At 41.2% G+C, this 21,947-nt stretch overlaps 1 protein-coding gene across 1 annotated transcript in view; it reads left to right on the top strand.

Annotated features, from left to right (window-relative positions):
- The window catches only part of LONP2 (lon peptidase 2, peroxisomal), a 73,614-nt gene that overhangs the window by 8,865 nt on the left and 42,802 nt on the right, over nucleotides 1–21,947 (top strand). Inside the window, exons 5-8 of the mRNA XM_072117161.1 lie at nucleotides 2,845–3,020; nucleotides 3,095–3,189; nucleotides 14,394–14,652; nucleotides 16,405–16,546. Coding sequence (XP_071973262.1) covers nucleotides 2,845–3,020; nucleotides 3,095–3,189; nucleotides 14,394–14,652; nucleotides 16,405–16,546 — 672 coding nt within the window. The remainder of the gene's footprint in view (nucleotides 1–2,844; nucleotides 3,021–3,094; nucleotides 3,190–14,393; nucleotides 14,653–16,404; nucleotides 16,547–21,947) is intronic.

The raw sequence follows: 21,947 nt of genomic DNA, 5'->3' as shown, positions 1-21,947 counted from the left end.
AATTACAAAAGGAGTGACAGACCTAATCTCCACTCCCGAAATCTCCATCAGAGGGGCCATGTCTCTTCTGGGTTGTCTGGTAGCAAGCATTCAGGCGGTCCCCTGGGCTCAGTATCATACAAGGGAACTCCAAAATTTTCTACTCAGCACATGGGACAAATGTCCAGCATCCCTAGACAAGAAAATAAGAATTCCCAACGTAGTACTAAAATCTCTAGACTGGTGGTTAGTTCCCCAAAATTTAACACAAGGTCTCCCATGGGTGTTAGACTGGGGAAGTATAATTACTACAGATGCCAGCCCTTGGGGATGGGGGGCTCAAGTTGCAGATCAGTCTTTTCAGGGCAACTGGGAACCGCAGGAAGACGACCTATCTTCCAATGCAAAAGAATTATTGGCAGTACTAAAAGGACTAAAAGTGGCACTTCCGCTCTTGCGGGAACAGAAGGTGTTAGTAAGATCAGACAACACCACTACTGTAGCCTACATAAACAAACAGGGAGGTACAAGAGGGTTACACCTAATGCAGATTACCTCTCAGATCTTTCAGTTGGCAGAAGTTCACTTCAAATCCCTAAACGCAGTACATATAAGGGGTACAGAAAACGTCCAGGCAGACTTTCTGAGCCGAAATATAATTTTCCAAGGAGATTGGGCTCTGAACGGGAAAATATTCCACATGATAACAAAATTGTGGGGGTATCCAGAAGTAGACCTCTTCGCCAACAGAGGGAATCGAAAAGTAAAAAACTTTTTTTCCCTAAATCGCAGAGACCATCCCCTAGCCATAGACGCATTCTCCCAAAATTGGGGTCACTACCATCTACTATATGCCTTCCCTCCCATGGTGTTAATACCAAGAACAGTGGGGAAGATAAAGCGGGACAAAGCAAGAGTGATTTTCATTGCCCCATTTTGGCCACGCCGTGCTTGGTTTTCAAGCCTCAGGGATATGTCAATCGCAGACCCGTGGATACTGCCCGACAGGAAAGACTTATTATCCCAGGGTCCTATCTGTCATCCTCAAGTGAAAGGGCTTCATCTAACGGCATGGCTCTTGAAAGGTTGATCCTACAAAATAGGGGACTTTCTTCTCGGGTAATATCCACTCTGCAGAATAGCAGGAAGCCTATCACCTACAAAATTTATTTTAGAACATGGAAGGCTTTCTTTTCATTTGTAGGAAATCGCGACATACACATAGATAACCCAGACTTTAAGCTTATTCTAGACTTCTTACAGTTGGGGCTCGAGAAAGGGTTAAAACCAGCAACTTTAAAGGTTCAGGTGTCAGCCCTAGCAGCTCTTTACGACCAGGATATAGCTAGTCATCCCTGGATATCTAGATTTATTAGGGCCTCAGTGAAACTTCGTCCTTCTATTAGATCTAGACTCCCCCCTTGGGACCTATCTCTGGTTCTGAAATCATTATCGGGTCCTCCCTTCGAGCCTCTAGAAAGTATCTCGATAAAGCTTCTTACATTAAAATCAGTATTTTTAACAGCCATCACCTCGGCAAAGAGAGTTAGTGAAGTAGCTGCATTGTCATGTAGACCCCCCTATTGTTCTGTCCTACATGACAGGATTATTCTAAGACCTGACCCTGAGTTCCTTCCAAAAGTGGTCTCCAATTTCCATAGGTCCCAAGAAGTAATTCTTCCATCTTTTTACACAAATCCTAAGTCAGAAAATGAAAAATCTTTTCATAACCTTGATGTTAGACGTAGTCTTCTCCAATATTTAGATGTTTCAAAATCCTGGAGGAAATCAGATAGTTTATTTGTTCTCTTTTCAGGAAGAAACAAAGGCTCCAAGGCCTCTTCTGCAACCATCGCCAGATGGATTAGAATCACCATACAATTGGCTTACGAAGTGGCCGAGAAATCTGCCCCAGAGAATATTCACGCCCATTCTGTCCGGGCACTAGCCACCTCTTGGGCAGAATTCAGACATGCCTCCTTAGACCAAATTTGTCAGGCTGCATGTTGGACTACCCCTCACACCTTCTTCAAACATTATCGGGTGAATGTGGCGGGGTCATCTGAACTTTCTTTTGGGAGGAGGGTTCTCTCCTCTGTTATCCCTCCCTAATACTTTTCTCTGAAAATCTCTCTGGTTGGTGCCGTCGTGGTGAAGGGGAAAACAGTAGTTACTCACCGGTAATGATGTTTCCTCGAACCACGACGGCACCTGGTATATTCCCACCCAGGGTGTTCTTTCCTAAAATCTATGTTTCTATAGGATAATTCACGGGTGTCGCAAAAAAAAAAAAAAAAAAAATATATATATATTATATATATAAATTACGCATACATGGAAAACGATATATAGATTATATGTTTCTGAGGTACTAATAATATGGCTCTTCCAAGTCTCTGAAAACACTGAGGCAGAATAGGAGGAGCATGTTTTTTATGCTCAGGTTTCCTGTCCCTGGGGGCGGATCCCTCTCTCTGGTTGGTGCCGTCGTGGTTCGAGGAAACATCATTACCGGTGAGTAACTACTGTTTTCTTAGATCAGTGACAGATCCCCAGTCCTCTCTCACTTGCTTCCCTTAGATATGATAAAGAAAAGCACGTTGAGTGTGAAGGGATCTCTAGCAAGTCATTAACTTCAAATGTACATACTCTGATTAACATAGAGCCAAAATATCAGACCACTCATAATGCTGTACTCTATAGACAAAGAAAAATTACAAGAGTACTTCCTAGAGCATCTCCAAACTGTTCATTATACAGCAGTTGACATTAGTTTGACATAAGAAAGGATGTCCCCTTTAAATGGCAGTTTGTAAAACTTTTTTTTTTTCTTTTTAAACACTTAGTCTTCTTAATTATCTTCAGATCGTTGCAATCCGTCCTCTGAGGAAGCTTGGAGGAGGATCAGGTAAACCTTTTTCTCTGGAGAGCGCAGAAGACGATGATGAGGATTCAGATGATATCATATCGTTAGAGAAGAAGATAAAGTCTTGCAGTATGCCTGAACCAGCAATGAAGGTGTGCGTGAAAGAGTTGAAAAGGTGGGAGTAGTATTAGTGTATTTCAGGCAGTAACCTACTCTATCTATTACATCTAAATTATGATCATTCTTCAGGCTAAAGAAAATGCCACAGTCCATGCCCGAGTATGCACTAACCAGAAACTATTTGGAACTGATGTCTGAGCTGCCCTGGAATAAAAGCACTACAGGTGAGAATATCTTTACCAAATATTTAAATATGTATAGAAAGTCAGTCGTACTGTAGCACGGTGGCGCCGGGGAGAGGAGGAGGGGATGAACGCTGCTCACCCCTGCCCCTCTCCATAATAATTTATGGCTCCTGCCTCTTAATAAATTTGACCGGCTTCACTGATGCACATTGCCGCCGGAGCCTTACAGTTCAGGCTATAGGCAATATGCAGTATTCTTTATTGAAAAAATAATCGCAAAATAAAGGAAAAACAAGTAATATACTGTCACGAACCGACTCACCGGAGTTCACACACTGGGATAACTACTCTATGGAGTCCCAGAATTTAGCCCTTAAGCTCCGCCCACTTCCACAAAATTGCGTCCTTACGCTAAATTTACTCCACAGAATCCACACTGCCACCACCCACGAGTTACTTACGCAAAGAAGGCCGTAGGCACCTCAACCACACAGACAATGCACCCTGATGATAACTCAGCACATGCAGTCACTACAACACGATATTACAATTATAAATTCACACAGAACATGCAATCGCTTACTACATGGACTATGCTAATAATGACCTCTGGTAACGTGATTCCCTTCAGAGACTCAGATTCTTTAAGGCTACAAGCAGAGGCTTATTAAAAAGTTTTAATTTGCATAAAAATGCAGTACACTCAAAGAATTAGTCAGATAAAATGAAAAAAGGATTAAAAACAATACACATACAATACTTACAAACAGTTATGGAAGAAGAAACAAAAAATTCTTGCTAGTGGAATAGGAAGAAATTCTTTGGCCCGAGGACAGGGCATAAGGATCGATCCAGCCTTCTATTGTGATAGAATCCTCAGACTGAACACTACTATGTGGCTGTTTCATTAATTTAAACCCAGGTGATTTTTTGACCCCCACCCCTGGCTGTGATGTCACTGTGAGGGGGATTTTTCTATCCCCCTCCCATCAGTGAGCTACTTTTTGGGTCTGGGTTTTTATCAGAACCCCATAACTTTTGATTTGGAGATGGCACAATTGTGCCATGGCTTTCAACCAAACGGGCATGTTATTCCCATTTACCCCATACCAAACTCGGGGTGTCTTAGCCTAATATCAGGGGTGTTCTGCTATTGGCTGCCTTCCATTGCAGCTAACGTTCTGATTTTCGGTCCAGGAGTGTGTCTAGACCCCATAACTGTCCTGTGTAACTTGGGACCTATAATTATGAATTATGTCCCAGTTATGGACAGCTATTATATTCCCTTTGCATGTTCTTCCCTCCAAATTTAGACAATCTGTGGCTTCTTTTCATCCCCCACTAGCTAGACTGCTCTGGCCGAAAGGTGTTAATTTTACCACTTAGGAAGACCATGCTTCTCTGATCAAACGTAGACTCCCTGGGGTGTTATAAAAACCCTGCCAGGCTCATCTTCTGGCTGGTCTTAAACAAATGGAGCCTAATGATTTATAACAGGCAGAATGAAACAACACAAAGAAAGGAAAAAAATATATATATATATAACAAACAAACTGTGGAGGAGTAATATTATTATCACATGTACCAACATACAGGACACGCAGGTATATCACAAAAAGTAACAAATTCAAGTTCGCTCAGCAACATAAGAGATCACGAATGTAAACACCAATATTTCAAGATTAAGTCTGGTAGCACTGGATTGCATATTGGTACAAATGGCTTGGCATTACACACAATTCAGTCTGAGCATAACAAGAACATGTAAACTGAATGGCAGTTAACTCAAAGACAAGAAAAAAAGATACAGAGGACGGCGCCTCGAATAATATCGTCTGGGAAATGGATATTTATAGTAGACACATATATTGTGCTCACCTTATAGAATCCTTGGTGGAGTGCATGTGTAGCCCAACCTGGGGTCCAGTGCAAGTTCCGGTATTAGTCCAATGATGTGACACTAGTTTCTCAGTAGAGTATGTTGTCGCTCCCAGTGCTCAAAATAACCTGTTGTCAAAAAACTGCGTGCGCAGTCCGGCGTACGTATCATGTGTTCAGTATCACGTGACATTTGGCGCCGGAAATCTCTTGTGCGCATGCACACACCGGGTTGACCGGAAGTGACGTCTTCCAGTCTCCCCCGTGCCACAACACGCTTAGACAGCGTGTGAATTGTCCTCTCACTAATCAAAGCAGGCTTCAGATTCAGGCATGCCCACAAAAAACTGTATATAAGTCTTTTAATGTTATTGCTGTACTACTTGTCCATATTTTGAAAAAGGGTCCAAGCACCTGAAACGCGTTATAGGACTTAATAATTTTATTTATTTCATTTTTATGGTTTTTGTATTTTGGCTTTTAACTTTGAATAAATTGGTATCCTAGACACAATTATTGTTTCTTTGGAGTACTCATCTGGCGCCCTGATAGTGCTCATACCTTTCTCTCATACTCTCTCGTTAACTCAAAGGGAAGGGATGCCACTTATGCACTAGGGCAGTGATGGCGAACCTTTTGGAGACAGAGTGCCCAAACCGCAAGCCAAAATCAATTTAATTACCATTGAGTGCCAACATGGCATTTTAAGCTGCAACATTGAATCATATCGGCTGTCTGAGGCCACCAGTTGAAGGAAGGAGGACATATTCAGACTATCATTGTAGCTTCTCTCCAGGGTGTCTCTGTACAGGAAGAATGGTGGTTCCAGCAGGAGGACCTCCAAAGATAGTGCACTTCTGTCAACACCTGGGGTGATGGCCTGAGTGCCCACAGAAAGGGCTCTGAGTGCCACCTCTGGCACCCGTGCCATAGGTTCGCCACCACTGCACTAGGGGGTAGTGATTGGCCACGTCAAGAAAAAGCCATCTTCTCAAATAAGTATTTATTCTTGGCCTAAATCTACCTGGGGGGTGAGTTTGCAATTTCCAAAGCCTCTATAAAACCCCCCTAGTAGCTACAATAAAATAGCAGAGAAGCCATCACATGATGTTTAAAGTGCAAAGTGAACATGTTGCCAGAAATCGATATAATAAACCACTCCTAGGTTGTCAAGCAGCAACACCTTCCAGGTCAGGTTTCTTTTATGGCCGAACGACTTTGAAGTCTCGGAGCTGGAGAGCTTAGCAAGAAAAACCCCAACTATACAGCATCGGACACTGAAGTTACTTTAAAAAAATCTGCAAGCGTTTATTTCATATCCATAAAAGTGTATTGGATCAGTTGCGTACAGTAGTTATCAGCAACGTGATTCAAACACACAATGCGTCCTTAATGCCAGCTCTCTTCGGAGAGTTTAGCACTGAAGTCAGAGCTTCTCTGCCTCAGAACACCCCGTTGGCTGTAATTGGCAGCCATGTGTTCAGTGGGACCAGCTTTCCTGAAGTCTGGGGCAGGATGTCAATCACAACGGAGCTTGTGAGGAGGGGAGAGCTAGATTTCAGCGCTGAGTTTGTGGCTCCCTGACTTTGTACAACCAATTTACATATTCAAATTTCTGCTGACGGGTTCCCTTTAAATGCTTTCATAAAACTAAAAAAAGAATTTTGTCTGCAAGAAGGCAAAGACATACTGTTGAAAAATCTCTGCATCTCATATTCCTTTAGCAGGTGCCCAGTGACCCCAGATCACACCTAAATAGTCTGCTATTGTGTAATAATATTAGTCTTTTTTTTGGGGTGGTGGGGGGGGGGGGTTAATTGTCTTCTGGTTCTCAATTTTTTATTTTATTTTTTTTTTTATACAATCCTTACCTAGTAAAAATTTGTTGAATTTGAAAACTTTGTGCTCCTGCTATTTGCTAACAGCAGTTATAGCAGCTGTTTTTTTTAGGAACAGATCCACGACTGTCAGGATAAATGCACTGTGTGAACACTGCACTTATAGATACAATGGGGCACATTTACTAAGGGTCCATGGACCGCGATTCCGTCGGGTTTTCCTGAATATTTCAGTTTGCCCGGAATTCCGAGTAAACTGTAAACTGTAAATTCCCCCGAAGTCAGGGGGAGTGGCCATCGGACAACCCCGACGAATTCGGAAAAAAAGTGGAATTTAAAAAACGATATGTGTCGCAAGATCACACACTCGCATGCACCTGGAAGAAGAAGGTTAACTCTGGCAGACCTCGGCGCAGAAGCGACACCTGCAGGAAATTGGACGCATGACCTTAGTGAATCGCGCCGGACCTGAATCCCCTTCAGACAACGCACCGCATGATCGCGACAGGAACGGGTAAGTAAATGTGCCCCAATGTCCTCTTCTCGTGGGGAAGCTGCTGCTCATAATGCAGACTTATGCACACCCCATCTTCTGTGATCACTCCAACTCTGCAGCAGGTAACACATAGGGCCCTTGTGTCAGGGGTATGTTCAATGCCATCGAACCAAGAATTGTGGAAATCTGTGAACAATGCCTCATGTGGGAACCCCAATGACTTGAATGGTCGCATCTCCTCTGGATTCCTGAGTTGCAGCATCCAGCATGGTGTCTTGGGATATGGACCATTTATGGAAAGGCCTTTGTGGCTGTTCCTAATTGTGTGTTTTAGGAGGAAAGTGAAATAATTTGTTTTCTGTAACTTTCTATGTACTTTCTTTTATAATCAAGGTGGTTTCTTATGTTATATATGTGTGTATACATACCCATGTTTTCTGATAGTTTCTGTATGTAATGGACAGTTTTTTTCATTAAGCTGGTAAGTAAAGGCATTTGTGCCTCCATAGACTCCCAACCTAAAGTGAACTTGTGAACATCTTTCAGAAGATTTCAGAGAGAAGCTCATTTTATCAAGTTAGGCTGGTGTATGAGAAAAGTTGAAGTGGGAAAAACTGTGTACCATCAATTTATGTATAGCTGTAAAGGAACCTTTTAAAGGGGTTATCAGTCGTATCAGTTCTCCTGCAAAATACCTATACTATGTGTTCTGGTAAAAGTTGCATTTCCCAACTCTTTTTATTTTGTAGTACTCTGCCTTTTCATACTAGCATAGAATTACTTTATTTATGCGGGTTTCCCTTAGTCTAAAGTAAAAATGGTGACTGGGTGTTGACAACTCCTCAGGTGCTTACATTTGATGCTAAGCTTCGTTATACAGAGACTGGCGGTGATGGGAGGAACGGAGAGGGGTGAGTATAGCACTTATATATTAAAACCCTTTCACTTTGTTTCCACCATCAGAGAGCTTACTTGCTGTATGTCACATACAAGGTGTTTTATTTGCAACATTCAGTCTCATGCATACAACAGTATTTCTGCTCTGATTTGTGGCATGGCTGGGCCTCGCCCTCTGATGTCCTACAGGCTGGAAATAATAGCACAGCGCCTGTGCAGTGGATGAACCATTGCACATCTAATCACTGGATCAGAGATGAGTCTTTGGATTGCAGAATCAATTAAATTGTACAAAATGCAAACATACAATGCACAAACTCCACTCATATTTAACACAGTTGAAATCCATTCTTTAGTCTGAATTGTTACAGTAAAAGTGATAGATTATCTTTAGAGAGGAACATCTTATTGAAAGACTAAAAAAAAATTACTGATTGTGACCAAAAAAACGAAACAGATGATCTATCCAAAAAAATAAAAAATTCCAGATTCCCTAATGTTGTGGACTGGGCTAGCACTTTTACGTTCTCACACATGGCTGTGGATTCCACTGCTGTGTTTGACACCACTGCTCGGGCAGTCTTTTTCCTTGGTCATCAGCCTGTGAGTGGAGCTCGCCCACCAACAGTCCATGGGACAGTTGTTTGCTGCCTGAGAACTGCAACCATTATTAACTGGCATGGTTGGTCCTCAACTGAAGAAGACAGCCTTGCATCACCCATCTGATCTCAGAGATCCAAAAATATTAACATTGATTACTTTACAATAGTGGGCGCTGGGTAAGGAAATTCTAACCAAGCCTTTAAAAGGAGGCAAAAAATTGGAGCTTATGAGGGTGGTTAAAAATCCTCTTTTAAAGCTTGTTGAATCAAATGGCTTCTTAACCGGTGCTTGCATTGTGTTTAGTAATGTAATGTAAGCGTCCACTAGCTGGTGTCTGCACCATTGCAAACAGTTGGGACTCCAGTTTTATACCTTCACTGATTCATTGTCGATTGCTCTGTTGATCTAGTTGATGACCACCCCAAAATGTTGTGACTAATCTCATTTGCATCCCATATAATATCCATACCTTTTTTTTTTTTTTTTTTTTTTTTTTTATTGATGGCACACTGACATAATTTTAATGGACCCATGCACATAATGGGGCACATTTATCAATCAGTCTGAAAGTCAGAATATTTCCAGTTGCCCATGGCAACCAATCACAGCTCAGCTTTCATTTTACCAGTGCTCATGAATATTTTAAAGGGGAGCTGTGATTGGTTTCCATGGGCAACTGGAAATATTCTGACTTTCAGACTGCTTGATAAATCTGCCCCAATGTGTTTTACACAGATCTGCATGGAGGCTGTAGAAAACTCAGAGAAGGTCCTATTCCTGTCCATGTTTAAGGCTCAACTTCAGTCTATGGACCACAGATCTCACTCATATGATGAATTATAAATTATTAGGCACAATCGTGACCCTTCATGAGGTTGGGACAAGCTGGTGACATCATTCGCCAGACTTCATAGGGTTTGTTTTGTGGATCTGTAAAATTGAATGACATACAGATCACACATGGACCATTGTTTCTCGTGTATAATTCTGCATCAGATTACACACTGTTGACCAAAATGGACCACAGATCTGTTGTTTGTAGTCCAAGAATAGCGCACATTTCTGTCTACTGAGCCTAAAGCCCATTTAATCAACACAATTTTTACCAGATAAGAGTTCATCCTATTTTTTTTTTCCTGAGGTAGAAGCAATATATATCCAGGAAAGTGCATGAATATTTTGTCTGTCAGTGATAAATAGCGTTGAAGCTGACAATCTTTTATTTTCAACAAGGGGGTGATAAAGTTCATTGAATAACATGTTATGCTATTGAAGACTCACCAGCAGATGGCAGCAGTGTACAGTTAGTATGTCCTTATATAACCTGTTAACATGCAGTAAATAACCCAAAGTTCCGGTATCTCGGCTCTCAGCTGGGCTAAGTTTTAAAATGTAATACATTCTGTTCTCTTACAACTCCTTTTGTAATTTCATGGTTATGTTGCGTCTGCAGGGATTTACACATCTTTATGTGTAAAAGAGAAATAAGACCGTGCGTGCAGTATTGTGTATTGTTTTCTGTTATCCACAACCCCCTCCCCTCCTTTCCTTCTCCTCCAGATTCCTAGGCTGTTTGGGACTGTAGGAGTAAGGGGTCCATGTTTACATTGAAAACTGGCCGGCAATGATTTCTTTTCTTCTTCTTTTTTTTCCCTTGGTATCTTTGCTTGGCATTTTATATAAATATTTGAGGGTCCATGTGTATGTGTAATATATACATGTATATATGTATGTTATACACCACAAAATGTGTGACTTTTTGTCTTTTATAGTAAAATTCCTGTAACCAGGCACATGCATCAATTATTTTTATAATGTTGTGCTCAGCAAGTCTCCTGATCTAGTCCTGAAGGAACTTTACTAAAATATGACCACTAGATGGTGCTGTCCCATTGCTTGCCATTCCATATGATGAGTATAGAGTTAACCTGTGTATCAGATGTTATCTCAACTTTGTTATTGCTATTGTCCCTTTTTGTTTTAGATTTTGTTTGCATTTCTTCTCTGTCCATGGTGTATAAGATCTGTGTCACTTCATGTTATACCATGCCTGATGAAGGGACCATAGCTGCCCCCAAAAGCTTGCTTGTAACATCTTATATTTCAGTTAGCCATTAAAAGGTATCACAATCTCACGGTGACTTTATTTGACCTGTCAAAGGCAACAGGAATTTCTTCAACTGGCTAACACGGTACAAAAACTTTTTTTCTTGGATGTTCATTTACTGCCTTATGGTCTCCATGGAGTATAGCTGTAGTCTTGGGCATTTTGGCGGCATTTGTTTCTCACCACCACCACTACAGGAGAAAAACAAACATTCCCAGAGATTCTCTCTGATTTTCATGGCTGTATTCCGTTAACATTGCAAATTCAGGAAAAGAAAATAAAAGCGCAGGAGAAACTAGGAGACAGCAGTTTGGTGCAGGGCCAGCTCATTGTTTCTGTAGTATGAGGAGAAACTACGCGGTGGGGGCTGTTCGGACTGAGCAAAACATTGCTCTATTCCCAGGGGATGCCTGACATTCCAACCGTGTGACAGAGTTTAAAATAAGCCACATGTTGTTGTCTGCAGTAGAACCCAAACCCCTCTCCCATTTTTAATAATAAAAGGTGGTGTCTCCGCTATCATTTTATTTATTTATTTTTTTGGATTCTTCTATTACATTTCCACCAAAATAAGCCAAAAGTTATGCTAGTCTATACTGTTTCAACATCAATGCTCTAATATGTGTGGTTACCTATGGGACCAGCGCCTTCAGTGGGTGTGGCTTAAAACTTGTAGAGTCCTATAATTTGACCTTTATAAATAATCGGTCAGAGGATAACTGCAAGATTCTAGTAATGTCTCTATCTTCATCTGTGTGGTAGGAGACCCCACCTTATCCTGTAGCGGGGTAGCGTCACAGGACCCATTGTTCAGAACATGACACAATTATTTCTAGAGCAGGATTTGTTTTAAGCCAAGAATGTTTAAAGATCAAAGGAACAGAGTTATTATATGGGATGAAAATAAGGTAAAATGAAAAGGACAAGGCAAATCCAGACACTGCAGAGTATTTACTTCCCACTGGTCACCCCTACGCGGCTAGGGTGTGAGAACGGAGTAGGGGGTTACCAGATCATGCATAGACTTGCAGAGTGATATCTGATGCAGAAATTACTTTTATTAACTAGATGATATCCAGTGCATATACTTTTCTAAAATATTGATGCTACAAATTCTTATATATGTGCTAATAAAAACATAACTCCCTTTATTTTGCAGTAGCGTAGTAATAACCAGATCCTCACCAATTCTCTACTGGCCATTGCACATGTGCACATTGTCTACAGTATAAATTACAGAATATGGGGAGGCTGCACTGTGATAACTCTCCCCTAAGGTGCTGCTGCATGGTTCTGTACAACACACAAGATACTTCTGGCTCTCTGGGACTATGTGTTACTTAATATGGACCATCGCCTATGTGCAGCTTTTAGGAGACCTATAAGGTGAACTTTTTCCCTCCATCTTAATTTATTTTCTCACCAAAATCCAGCAAACAGCAGATATATATTATGCTCCGGGCATCTCTGCAGTCACTTTCACCTTGGACCCTGTAAATAAGATGATGGCTGGTTCAAGCAGCAGAATTTTTATTTATTAAATTATGTTATACTGTTCCCCTATAAAGAATGGCTGGACCATTATACAAGCTCTTTACTTCTTGTGTAACCCCCTTCATCCTCATAGACTGTAAACTCTTGTGAGCAGAACTCTCACTCCTATTGTTCCATATGACTGTTTGTATTCTGTAGTGTAATATTATATTTGTATATGTCCCCTATGATTTGTAAAGTGCTGCAGAATTTGATGGTGCTATATAAATACATTTTATTTATTATCTGCTTGCCAATATAAGTCGATATATGCCACCTATTACATATCTGTAAGTGAATTTGAAATGTAATATAAACTTGCCTTCGATGCTTTGAACAAGTTTATTTACTTGTAAAGATCTTGCCAATATCTCATTAATTTAAATATTTATACTAAGGAAAATTATGTCTCTTTGGAGAATTTAAAGAGAACCTGTTGCCACACTTGCACATATACAGCCAGTGACCAGTTCCTATAGAGCCCTACTAACTGACTGATGCCCTTCTTTATGCTAAAAATTGTTTATCTTAAATCATCTTTTATCATATATTACCTGGCATCAGAGGGGGCGTGTCCTGCTTGGCCGGACTCTCCCATCTAATCCTCCCCCATCTTTATGCCTTCTTACTGGTCCCATTTCATGTCATGTGACCAGAGTGACATCCTCTCAGGTACTTTAGCCTCTTAACAACCGCAAACTGTACCCCATGAATGTATCTGACCACATGAATCTCCATGGACTTCTACTCTTTTTCATCCTTTATGGAGGCTGCTGTGATTTTTTTATGTGATCACATAAATGGTGTACAGTTTGCTGTTGTTAGGCTGAGAGACCTGCAATGTCACTGGTCACATGTCTTGAACAAGGCACCATGTAAAAAAATTGGCGCAATATTTTCTATCTTTACATAGAGCTTTATATGTCTGTAGTTGAATATTAGCAGACAATCCATAAGTACAAGGAGGTAGAGCAGTGATTTAAAGAGACACAGAGCTGTCAGTCAGACTATTGGGGCGTGGTTCACTGCCGGCCTGGCAGAGAGAAGACAAACGCCAGACATGGGTCACAAAATCTAATTTGCATATCGGAAAACATCTGTAATTAAGATACAGTGCCCCACTAGCAGCTAATTTTAAGTGATATGGGGAGGACTTGTAACTCTTTATCAGCAGGCATTGCTACTCAGGGTGGTCACAATCTGGTGACCGGTTCTCTTTAAGGAATAAAGTTTATACATGGTTTTTGGTTCCCCAGTCAGTTTCTAGAATGATCATCTTTGCTCGGCGTGCATTCACACGTTCACTTTTTCCAGATACAGTTTTTGAAGCCAAAAGCTGGTGTGGAGTGAAAATAGAGGATGAATAAGTCCTCCCTCATTACGATCACTACCTGCTTTTGGCTTCAAATACTGCATCTGAAAAACTGAACGTTTGGATGCACCCTCAATGTACATGTTTGGTGGGGATCTGTCCCTACTACTTTTGGGTGTTGGAACCAACACAGTACACAGAGTTGGAAGTAGAAGACTCTGCTCATTGTATAGCAGTGGCACTGGGAACAACCCTACTATCTTGAATGGTTGCTGAGCTGCACTACCCCAGTGTTGCCGATATGGAGAACCTTCCGCGTCCCACTGCATATATTGTATAGATTGTGGTGCCCCGAGGAAGGCAACACTGCTGAATGGTGTGGGGACCAGTTGTTAGGCACCAATCGGTTTGTAGAGTTTAGGAGAAATAAGACTAAATGGCGGTCCAGAAAAAAAATTTCTTTAAACAAAGGTGTTTTTATGTAAATATGTTTTGAGGTGAATGTGCTGGTAATTGGTTCCCTGTATTTCTTAAGTTATAATTCCAGCATATTCTAAGTCCCTTTGAATCTCTCTGTAGATCGCCTGGATATCCGTGCAGCCAGGATCCTGCTGGATAATGATCACTATGCCATGGCAAAGCTGAAAAAAAGAGTCCTGGAATATCTGGCTGTCCGGCAGCTGAAGAACAATTTGAAAGGCCCTATTCTGTGTTTTGTGGGTCCTCCAGGAGTTGGGAAAACAAGTGTTGGAAGATCCATTGCTAAGACTCTGGGGAGAGAGTTCCATCGGATCGCCCTTGGAGGAGTCTGTGATCAGTCTGATATTCGTGGACACAGGTAGATTGGTGAATGGTGATAATCTTTAGTCTAGTAACTGTGAGCCTCCACCCTCACTCGACACCACTCCTGTGCACATAAAAATTATTGGGGGAGATAAATCCTGCTGATTGCCTTTTAAGGATGAGTCTTCATTTTCAGCGCACATGGTCTGTTAGGCAGTTATTCCTGTAGTAATAGAATTGTGATGCAACAAATTTTACCATATTTTATTTTCCATTTGCCATTTTGTAGTGAGATGCATTCTTATTAAGTTGCTAGTGTCCCTTGTGTGAGCAAAGTCTTAACTTGACTACCATAAATAATGCTTGGACGTCTGTTTAGTAAAACTGCAGAAAACCAGGCAAACTGTAAGGATAATAGTTTTAAATGATAGAATTACAGGCAGTCCCCTACTTAAGAACACTCAACTTACATACGACCCCTAGTTACAAACGGACCTCTGGATATTGGTAATTTATTGTACTTTAGTCCTAGGCTACAATGATCAGCTGTAACAGTTATCATAGGTGTCTGTAATGAAGCTTTAGTGTTAATATTGATTCTTATGACAACCCAACATTTTTAAAATCCAATTGTCACCGAGACCAAAAAAGTTCTGGCTAGGATTACAATGATAAAATATACAGTTCCGACTTGCATACAAATTCAACTTACAGACTCTATCTTGTATGTAACCCGGGGACTGGATTAAGAATGTATTCTTAATCTGTCATCTCCAAGCTAGGGGTTGAGATTTAACTGCTATTACTTGCTGCCCCCTACCGTTTGCATAGACAATTATTTAATCTGTCGCCTCAGGTAACCTCTGTGGAACTGAGTTTAGATGCAGAAAACCCTTTTTATCAGTAAAGCTGCGGTTGGATGCTGGATACCAATCGCATGAGTTTCCATGTGCCCTATTATTTATTTTTATCTTTTTATGTGAGGAATTATCCCACAATGTAGGATCAGGCTGTAGACCTTTTGAGTGATGTATAGTGTGTGTGTGTGTGTGTGTGTGTGTGTATTCGGTTACTTACAAAACTGTTCCCAGCATCTCCACAAAGTCCTTATGCACACAAACATTTTAATATGGCTGTGTGCTACTCGTACCTTACCATATCAGTACGGGTAGCACACGGCCACGTTCACTTTAATGGGCAATATGGACATTTTGTACAATACAATCAATGGGTAAAAAGATAGAGCACGCTCTATCCCTCTTCTTCAGCCAGCAGTATGCTACGCCCGGGTCCCAATGGTATTCACATGCTAATAATGCCGAATCTGTGTACAAGTCATTAGACATGGTGTTATCACATGCAGGCTTGTCTTCTGTTCCTATGAAATGTTCTTAATATATCAGAGCTGTATAGTCCAAGGCTGTAGTAAATGTGATAAAAAAAAAATAAAAGCTTGAAATAACCTAAACTTTCAATAATGCATATTGTTCTGTGACTTTTGCCTTAAATATAAAATAAAACTTAATGTGGGCACAACTTTGCCTCCCTGACTTATGACATGAAGAAGAAAATATTGGTGCAGTCACAGCCATCAGAGATAGAAGTGACTCTTGTAGGTTAAATGATTTCTTGAGGAATTGTAGGAGTCATAGCAAAGTAAAAAGGGATACAAAGTCTAAAGAGGCTGCAGCTGATAAAGTGAGTTATGGCAGGTGTGCGAAAGGTATGAAATTAAAGTAGTGCTTTCTCTGGAGGTTGGTTTTAAAACCCATTCTGACTATTCATTGTTTTGTACTTACATTTACAGGCGCACCTATGTGGGAAGCATGCCTGGACGTATCATTAATGGGCTAAAGATTGTTGGCGCCAACAATCCAGTTTTCCTCTTGGATGAGGTTGATAAACTTGGGAAAAGCTTGCAGGGAGACCCAGCAGCTGCACTACTGGAGGTAAGATCTCCTGAATGTTACATCATGACATGCAATATCGCTACTACATGGGCTCGTTCAGATGTCCATGTGCTCGCCTGGACCCCGGAGTAAGTGGAAGGGGTGAGCACTGATGAAATATATGTTCTCAAGCTCACCAGCCTATATTGATCCACCTCGACCTTGGTCCACCGTGTTGTGAGGGCAAAATAGCACAGTGATTAGACATGCAGGTCCAGCTCGTGGGTCAAGTAAAAGTCTTCTTTATTAGCGCATGTAATACACATCCAAGTTGCAGTAAAATCCAAGTCATGTCAATGTGTTTAAAGTAGGTGCACTGCTCTTAATCATGCACTTAACCCCTCCTTCCTCCATTGTGAGACGAACGGCCGGAACCGGTCACAATGCGGTGACACATCGTGTGCTAACTGCTTTTGCATTGTTTACATGATAAGCACTTGTTTCTTGTTACCAATTGCGTTTCAAAATGCTATTCAACCAGAACGTGTGACCCCAGCCTGATACTGCACTACATATTAGAAAATAACTAGTATAAATTTCACCTTTGTATAAGACTAACCACTATTATACTGGCCTCTGAGTAAAAGCATATAACCGCTATTATGGTAAGTTTGCATAGCTTCGGCTCAAAATATAGGGCATGAGACTTGTAGGCACCCTCTCCTTTACCAAAATGGGAGAAGGAACTTGACATTGATTTTCCAAAGTGAAAATAAACGCCAAAATCTGTTGCTTAAACATCCCCTAACATGGGTGGATGTGTCCATGAATATGACTCTTTTAATGCTGCCCTTTATGTCGAAGAATATAACTACTAAAATACAGCCTTCATGGGAGTGAAAAAATAGAAGTACAGGACTCTAATACTGTATTTATGAAACTTCATGTGTCAGGGGTGTCCTTAAACTCTTGAAGTGGAGCTTGTCACCAGCTGCCCATTTTGTAGTGTAGAAAAATTCCATGACAATCTGAAGCTTAACAACACTTCTAGGTGTTAGTATTTTCCCCATAGCGTCTGTGTGGCCTTCTGAACAGATTTGTTAAAAATGTGAAGTTCATATCTGGCAGAGGGATACAAAGGTTTCATTAGCAGAAAAGCAAGTGAAAGAAAATCTGCTTTTTACGATTGAGCCTAAGAGTGGTCATAAAGTAAAAGAAAGTGATGAGGTGCTGGAATAACAGAAATCTCTACTTGCTTAGGGTCATTGGAAACCCAGATCCGGGTTTAGGGGAAACAATGTCTTCTTTTATATAGGACACATTTTTAGTTTGTGTAAATCAATGTTATAAGAAAAATATGGGAATTTCCTAATGGTACAGTTCAGTGGTTTAATATGTTCTTAGGACAATTGCATAATATTTGTTATCTAAAGCTTAAGAGATCGGTTGGTCTCACATTAGTGTTTCTTTTTTCACTGAACTCATTTTGGCTTATGAACACGTGCAGGTTGGTTTTCTCTTCCTGGCTTGAGTAATTTTTCATTGATACCTTACTGACCCATTTTTCTCAATGGGCATTTTCACACTTCAGTTTTTTTCCACTGACCCAATCTTGTCAGTGAACACAAACAGCAAAGGTTCTAAATTGACAACTGTTCAGTGGAAAAGCTGAAGTGGGAAAAAGCCCATTGGAAAGAATGCTTCAGTTAGGCATCAGTGAAAATCACTGAAGTTAGGAACAGGAAAACAATCTGTATGTGTCCATAAGCCAAAAATGTGAAAAATCACTGATGTGAAACCACTCTTAAAGGGAACCTGTCACCAGGACACCCATTTTTAGCACTCCCCCAGTCCCCACAGAGCATAGTACATACACTGCCAAAGTGTCCTTGTATAAAAAATAGGTTTTACAGAAAAAAAGCTATGTTATATTGTACCTTTCATTAGCATGTGCTGTGTGACTAGGCAGTTGCCAATTGGCAGGGGCTGGAAAGGAGCAGTTCCCCCTCCCACCCTTGGGAAACATGTGACCTTTTCAAATATATGAATAACTCCCATCACTCGGGATTGGCTGTAGAGAAGCAGGGGGCATCGCTAAGCCAAGTGATGGGTGTTTTCATATATTTGTTTCCCAAGGGTTGGGGGGAACTGCTCCTTTCCAGCCCCTCCCAATTGGCGACTGCCTAGTCAAACAGCAGATGCTAATGAAAGGTACAATATAACATATCTTTTTTTCTGTAAAACCTATTTTTTTATACAAAAACACTTTGGCAGTGTATGTACTATGCTCTGTGGGGACTGGGGGAGTTCTAAAAATGGGTCTCCTGATGACAGGTTCCCTTTAAAAGAGGACCTGTCACAATGATTTGGAATCCCTAACCAACTACAGGCCCATATAGACCTGTGGTTTAGGGTCCCAAATTGGCCTGTATCAGGTTTCTAATTGGGTCTCCATTTAAAAATAAATAAAAAAATGTATACTTGCCTAGATGCGATTCTGATGAGACACAGCAGACTCTCATCTGCAGCTATGTCCGCTGCGCAATGCTTTGTGAAGCCAAGATTGAACCACTCCGGCTTCACTTGCAGCAAAGCACTGGCGCATGGAGCTTGGGAGGGAAGATAAGTATAATTTTTTTTAATTGCACCCAAGTAGGAACCTCCATAAAAGGTGATTCGGGGAACTAAACCACTGGTCCAAAAGGACGTGTCGGTGGTTTAGTCCCCCGAATTTCCATGATGGGTTCTCTTTAAGATTAGTTTACCCATACCAGAAGTTGTCTTTTAAGCAGTTGGTTTATGTTAAATACACCTGGACCTGACTGCTATGCGAATGCTATAGGTTCCATCAAAGGTTAGTATACCTCAAGAAAACTCTACCCCATAGTCTACAAAGACAACTGCTTAAGCACAATGTTCCCAGACCCTCCATTGCTGTGCTTTAGACCACAATGGACTTTCCCATGTAATATCTAAAGAGGGAGCTTCAAAACCTGTGCTGTAGGATAAAGATGCCAAAACACAGCAGAAATATGACATCCCAACCACATTTTCATGTTCCACCACTGTAGTCTACCTGATGGTGCACAAAATGTCCTGTGGGGGGGCAGCCGTAGCTACATGGTAACCATGATTTGCTGGTTTTGTGCTCCCGCGAGAAAAGGGGGTCAATACAGATTGCAGACTCCTGATGCAGAGCACTATAGCATGTATATAATACTCCAAATATAATCCAGTGGGCCCCTGAAGTTGACTGGTACTGTATTGGTCTGTACCTGTATGGACTGGTCTGTATTGCATAACATTCTGAAAAAGAATAGACATTTTATCCTCTTCCTGCCCTGTGGGGTCATTCTCTACTTCCAAGGGACCCGCAGAAAAAGTTGGTGTTTATTCAGCTGTTACTACATAGTGTCCGTTGCACGAATCCAGAAGTGCGTGGGTCTTGGTGGATGAGCCGATCTACAGAACATCTCATAACGTATTACACAACATTAAGGGTATTAGCGTGTTTACATTGGAATACAATGCCAGTAATCTGTAGGTAGGAGAATGCTGTGTCCATCATTAACCACAGAGATAAAAATCTGGGCTTCATTATATTCTATGTTTCCTGGAAATCTGAGCGTCTGCCAGTATAGTTTTTTTTTTTTTTTTTTTTTTTTTTTTTTTTTCAGTATTAACCCTGCACTTTATCAGAAATGTGAAGTTGAGGTTACATTGGAGCTCATCTTTCAAGATCCTGAAAGCTGTTTGCTTTCATTTAGAGGGAAACTTGGAAAGACGAAGGGCAGAGACAATCGGGGAGGAATAAAATAAGATAAAAGTATAGAGAACAATGGATGGACAGTACTGACTCCAAAAAGGAGTTCCATCATCAACCAGCACCCTAGATGTACCAACAACCACAATACAGCACAAAATGCCACCTCAGAATTTATAAATATGACAGTACAGCAATAATTACCACCACAGCAATGAAAAACTGCATTCAGTGCACATAATAATAGTACTGGAGACCCCAGAGCAGTTAACAATAATGCTAAAGAGACCCCCAGAAGCAGACAGATAATACTGAAGAACCCATTGCAGACTAACAATACTGTAGACAATAATGCTGGAGTTTCCACACACGCCAGACAATAGTGCTGCACTCGCTGCTTTCCTGCCTCCATCACCCATGAATGCTTCCGGAAGTAGACTGACTTTAGCAGGGTGTGAAACGCAACTCTTGGCTTGACAGGGTACATGTGGCCTGTCCGCGCGGGTTGTGGACCCCTTTTCCATGCTTTTAGTTGAGATGAATTTGTGCTTCACTTTATGTACATGGTCAGTAGTGTAGCTTTCGGGGCAATAGAGAGTTAAGAGGATGAGAAATCTGCATAACAAAATAAAGATTTTTTTTTTTTTTTTTTTTTTAAGCCAAAAGTCCACCTTCGATTTACAAAAAAAGGAAAAATCACATTTAAATCAAATTGTGATGTCCTTGCTTGTGTGCAAGACTATAAGATCAATAATACCACACCATTTATATAGGAAATGATAATCCTGCCCCAAAAATACAACTACTTTAAACTAGTCTTATTCTTAAAAAGAGCAGCCTTAAACTGTCTCCTATTTAAAATAGCATTACATAATACAGGAAGTTTACATACAAGATCGAGATAATAAATAATAATAGATTGAGAGAAAAATATTTTAATTGCTCCAGTGACAATTGGAGTTTGCTGTAATGGGACCAAGGGTTATCCATAAAGCTTCATTAGACACCTCACAGCTGATCATTGCAGTCTGGGACTATAGTAAAGCATCTAGAGAGCTTCACCAGAGGGGTCAGTCTTTAACTAGGGGTCCTCTGCCTCCTATGTAAATAAATGTACCGTATTTTTCGGCCTATAAGGCGCACCAAAAATCCTTTCATTTTCTCAGAAAACAGAGGTGCGCCTTATAGGCCAGTGCGCCTTATATATGAACTTATACAGAAATGTACTACAGACAAGATGTACTGTACATTTACCAGTGTTTAATAGCTCCATCCCCAGAAGTTTCCTGCACCTTCCCACACAGTATACAGGGTCCCTAGCTCCTGAAGTGCCCTGGCACCACAACTAACACTGTGCCCATCCTGCCCTCCCCTAGCACGGAGAGACCGGAGCTGCCATAGTGCCGACCCCGAGGCAATCATCATCATCAGTAAGCAATCCCCCACACCTGACAGCCCTGTAACAGGAGAAAGAGAAGCAGCCACAGGGAACCCCACAGGAATAACACCCTGGCTGAGGAGGGAAGGAGAAGGGGCAGAGGGAGACCGCTTAACCCCTGCTGCATCACCCTGCATTAACCCCCAGTAGCCATACCTCTGAGATCGGAGCTCTTTGACAGGTTGAAGACAAGTTTCCCGGGAAGTGTAGCTGGCTTGAACTGTGCACAGGTCTGCCACCTGCTGGTCATTTTTAGGTAC

The sequence above is a fragment of the Engystomops pustulosus genome, chromosome 7 (genome assembly GCF_040894005.1).
Source record: "Engystomops pustulosus chromosome 7, aEngPut4.maternal, whole genome shotgun sequence".
In the NCBI taxonomy this organism is placed as follows: domain Eukaryota; kingdom Metazoa; phylum Chordata; class Amphibia; order Anura; family Leptodactylidae; genus Engystomops; species Engystomops pustulosus.
Note: the sequence above shows the minus strand (reverse complement) of the source record. Positions and strands in the feature narration are given on the sequence as shown.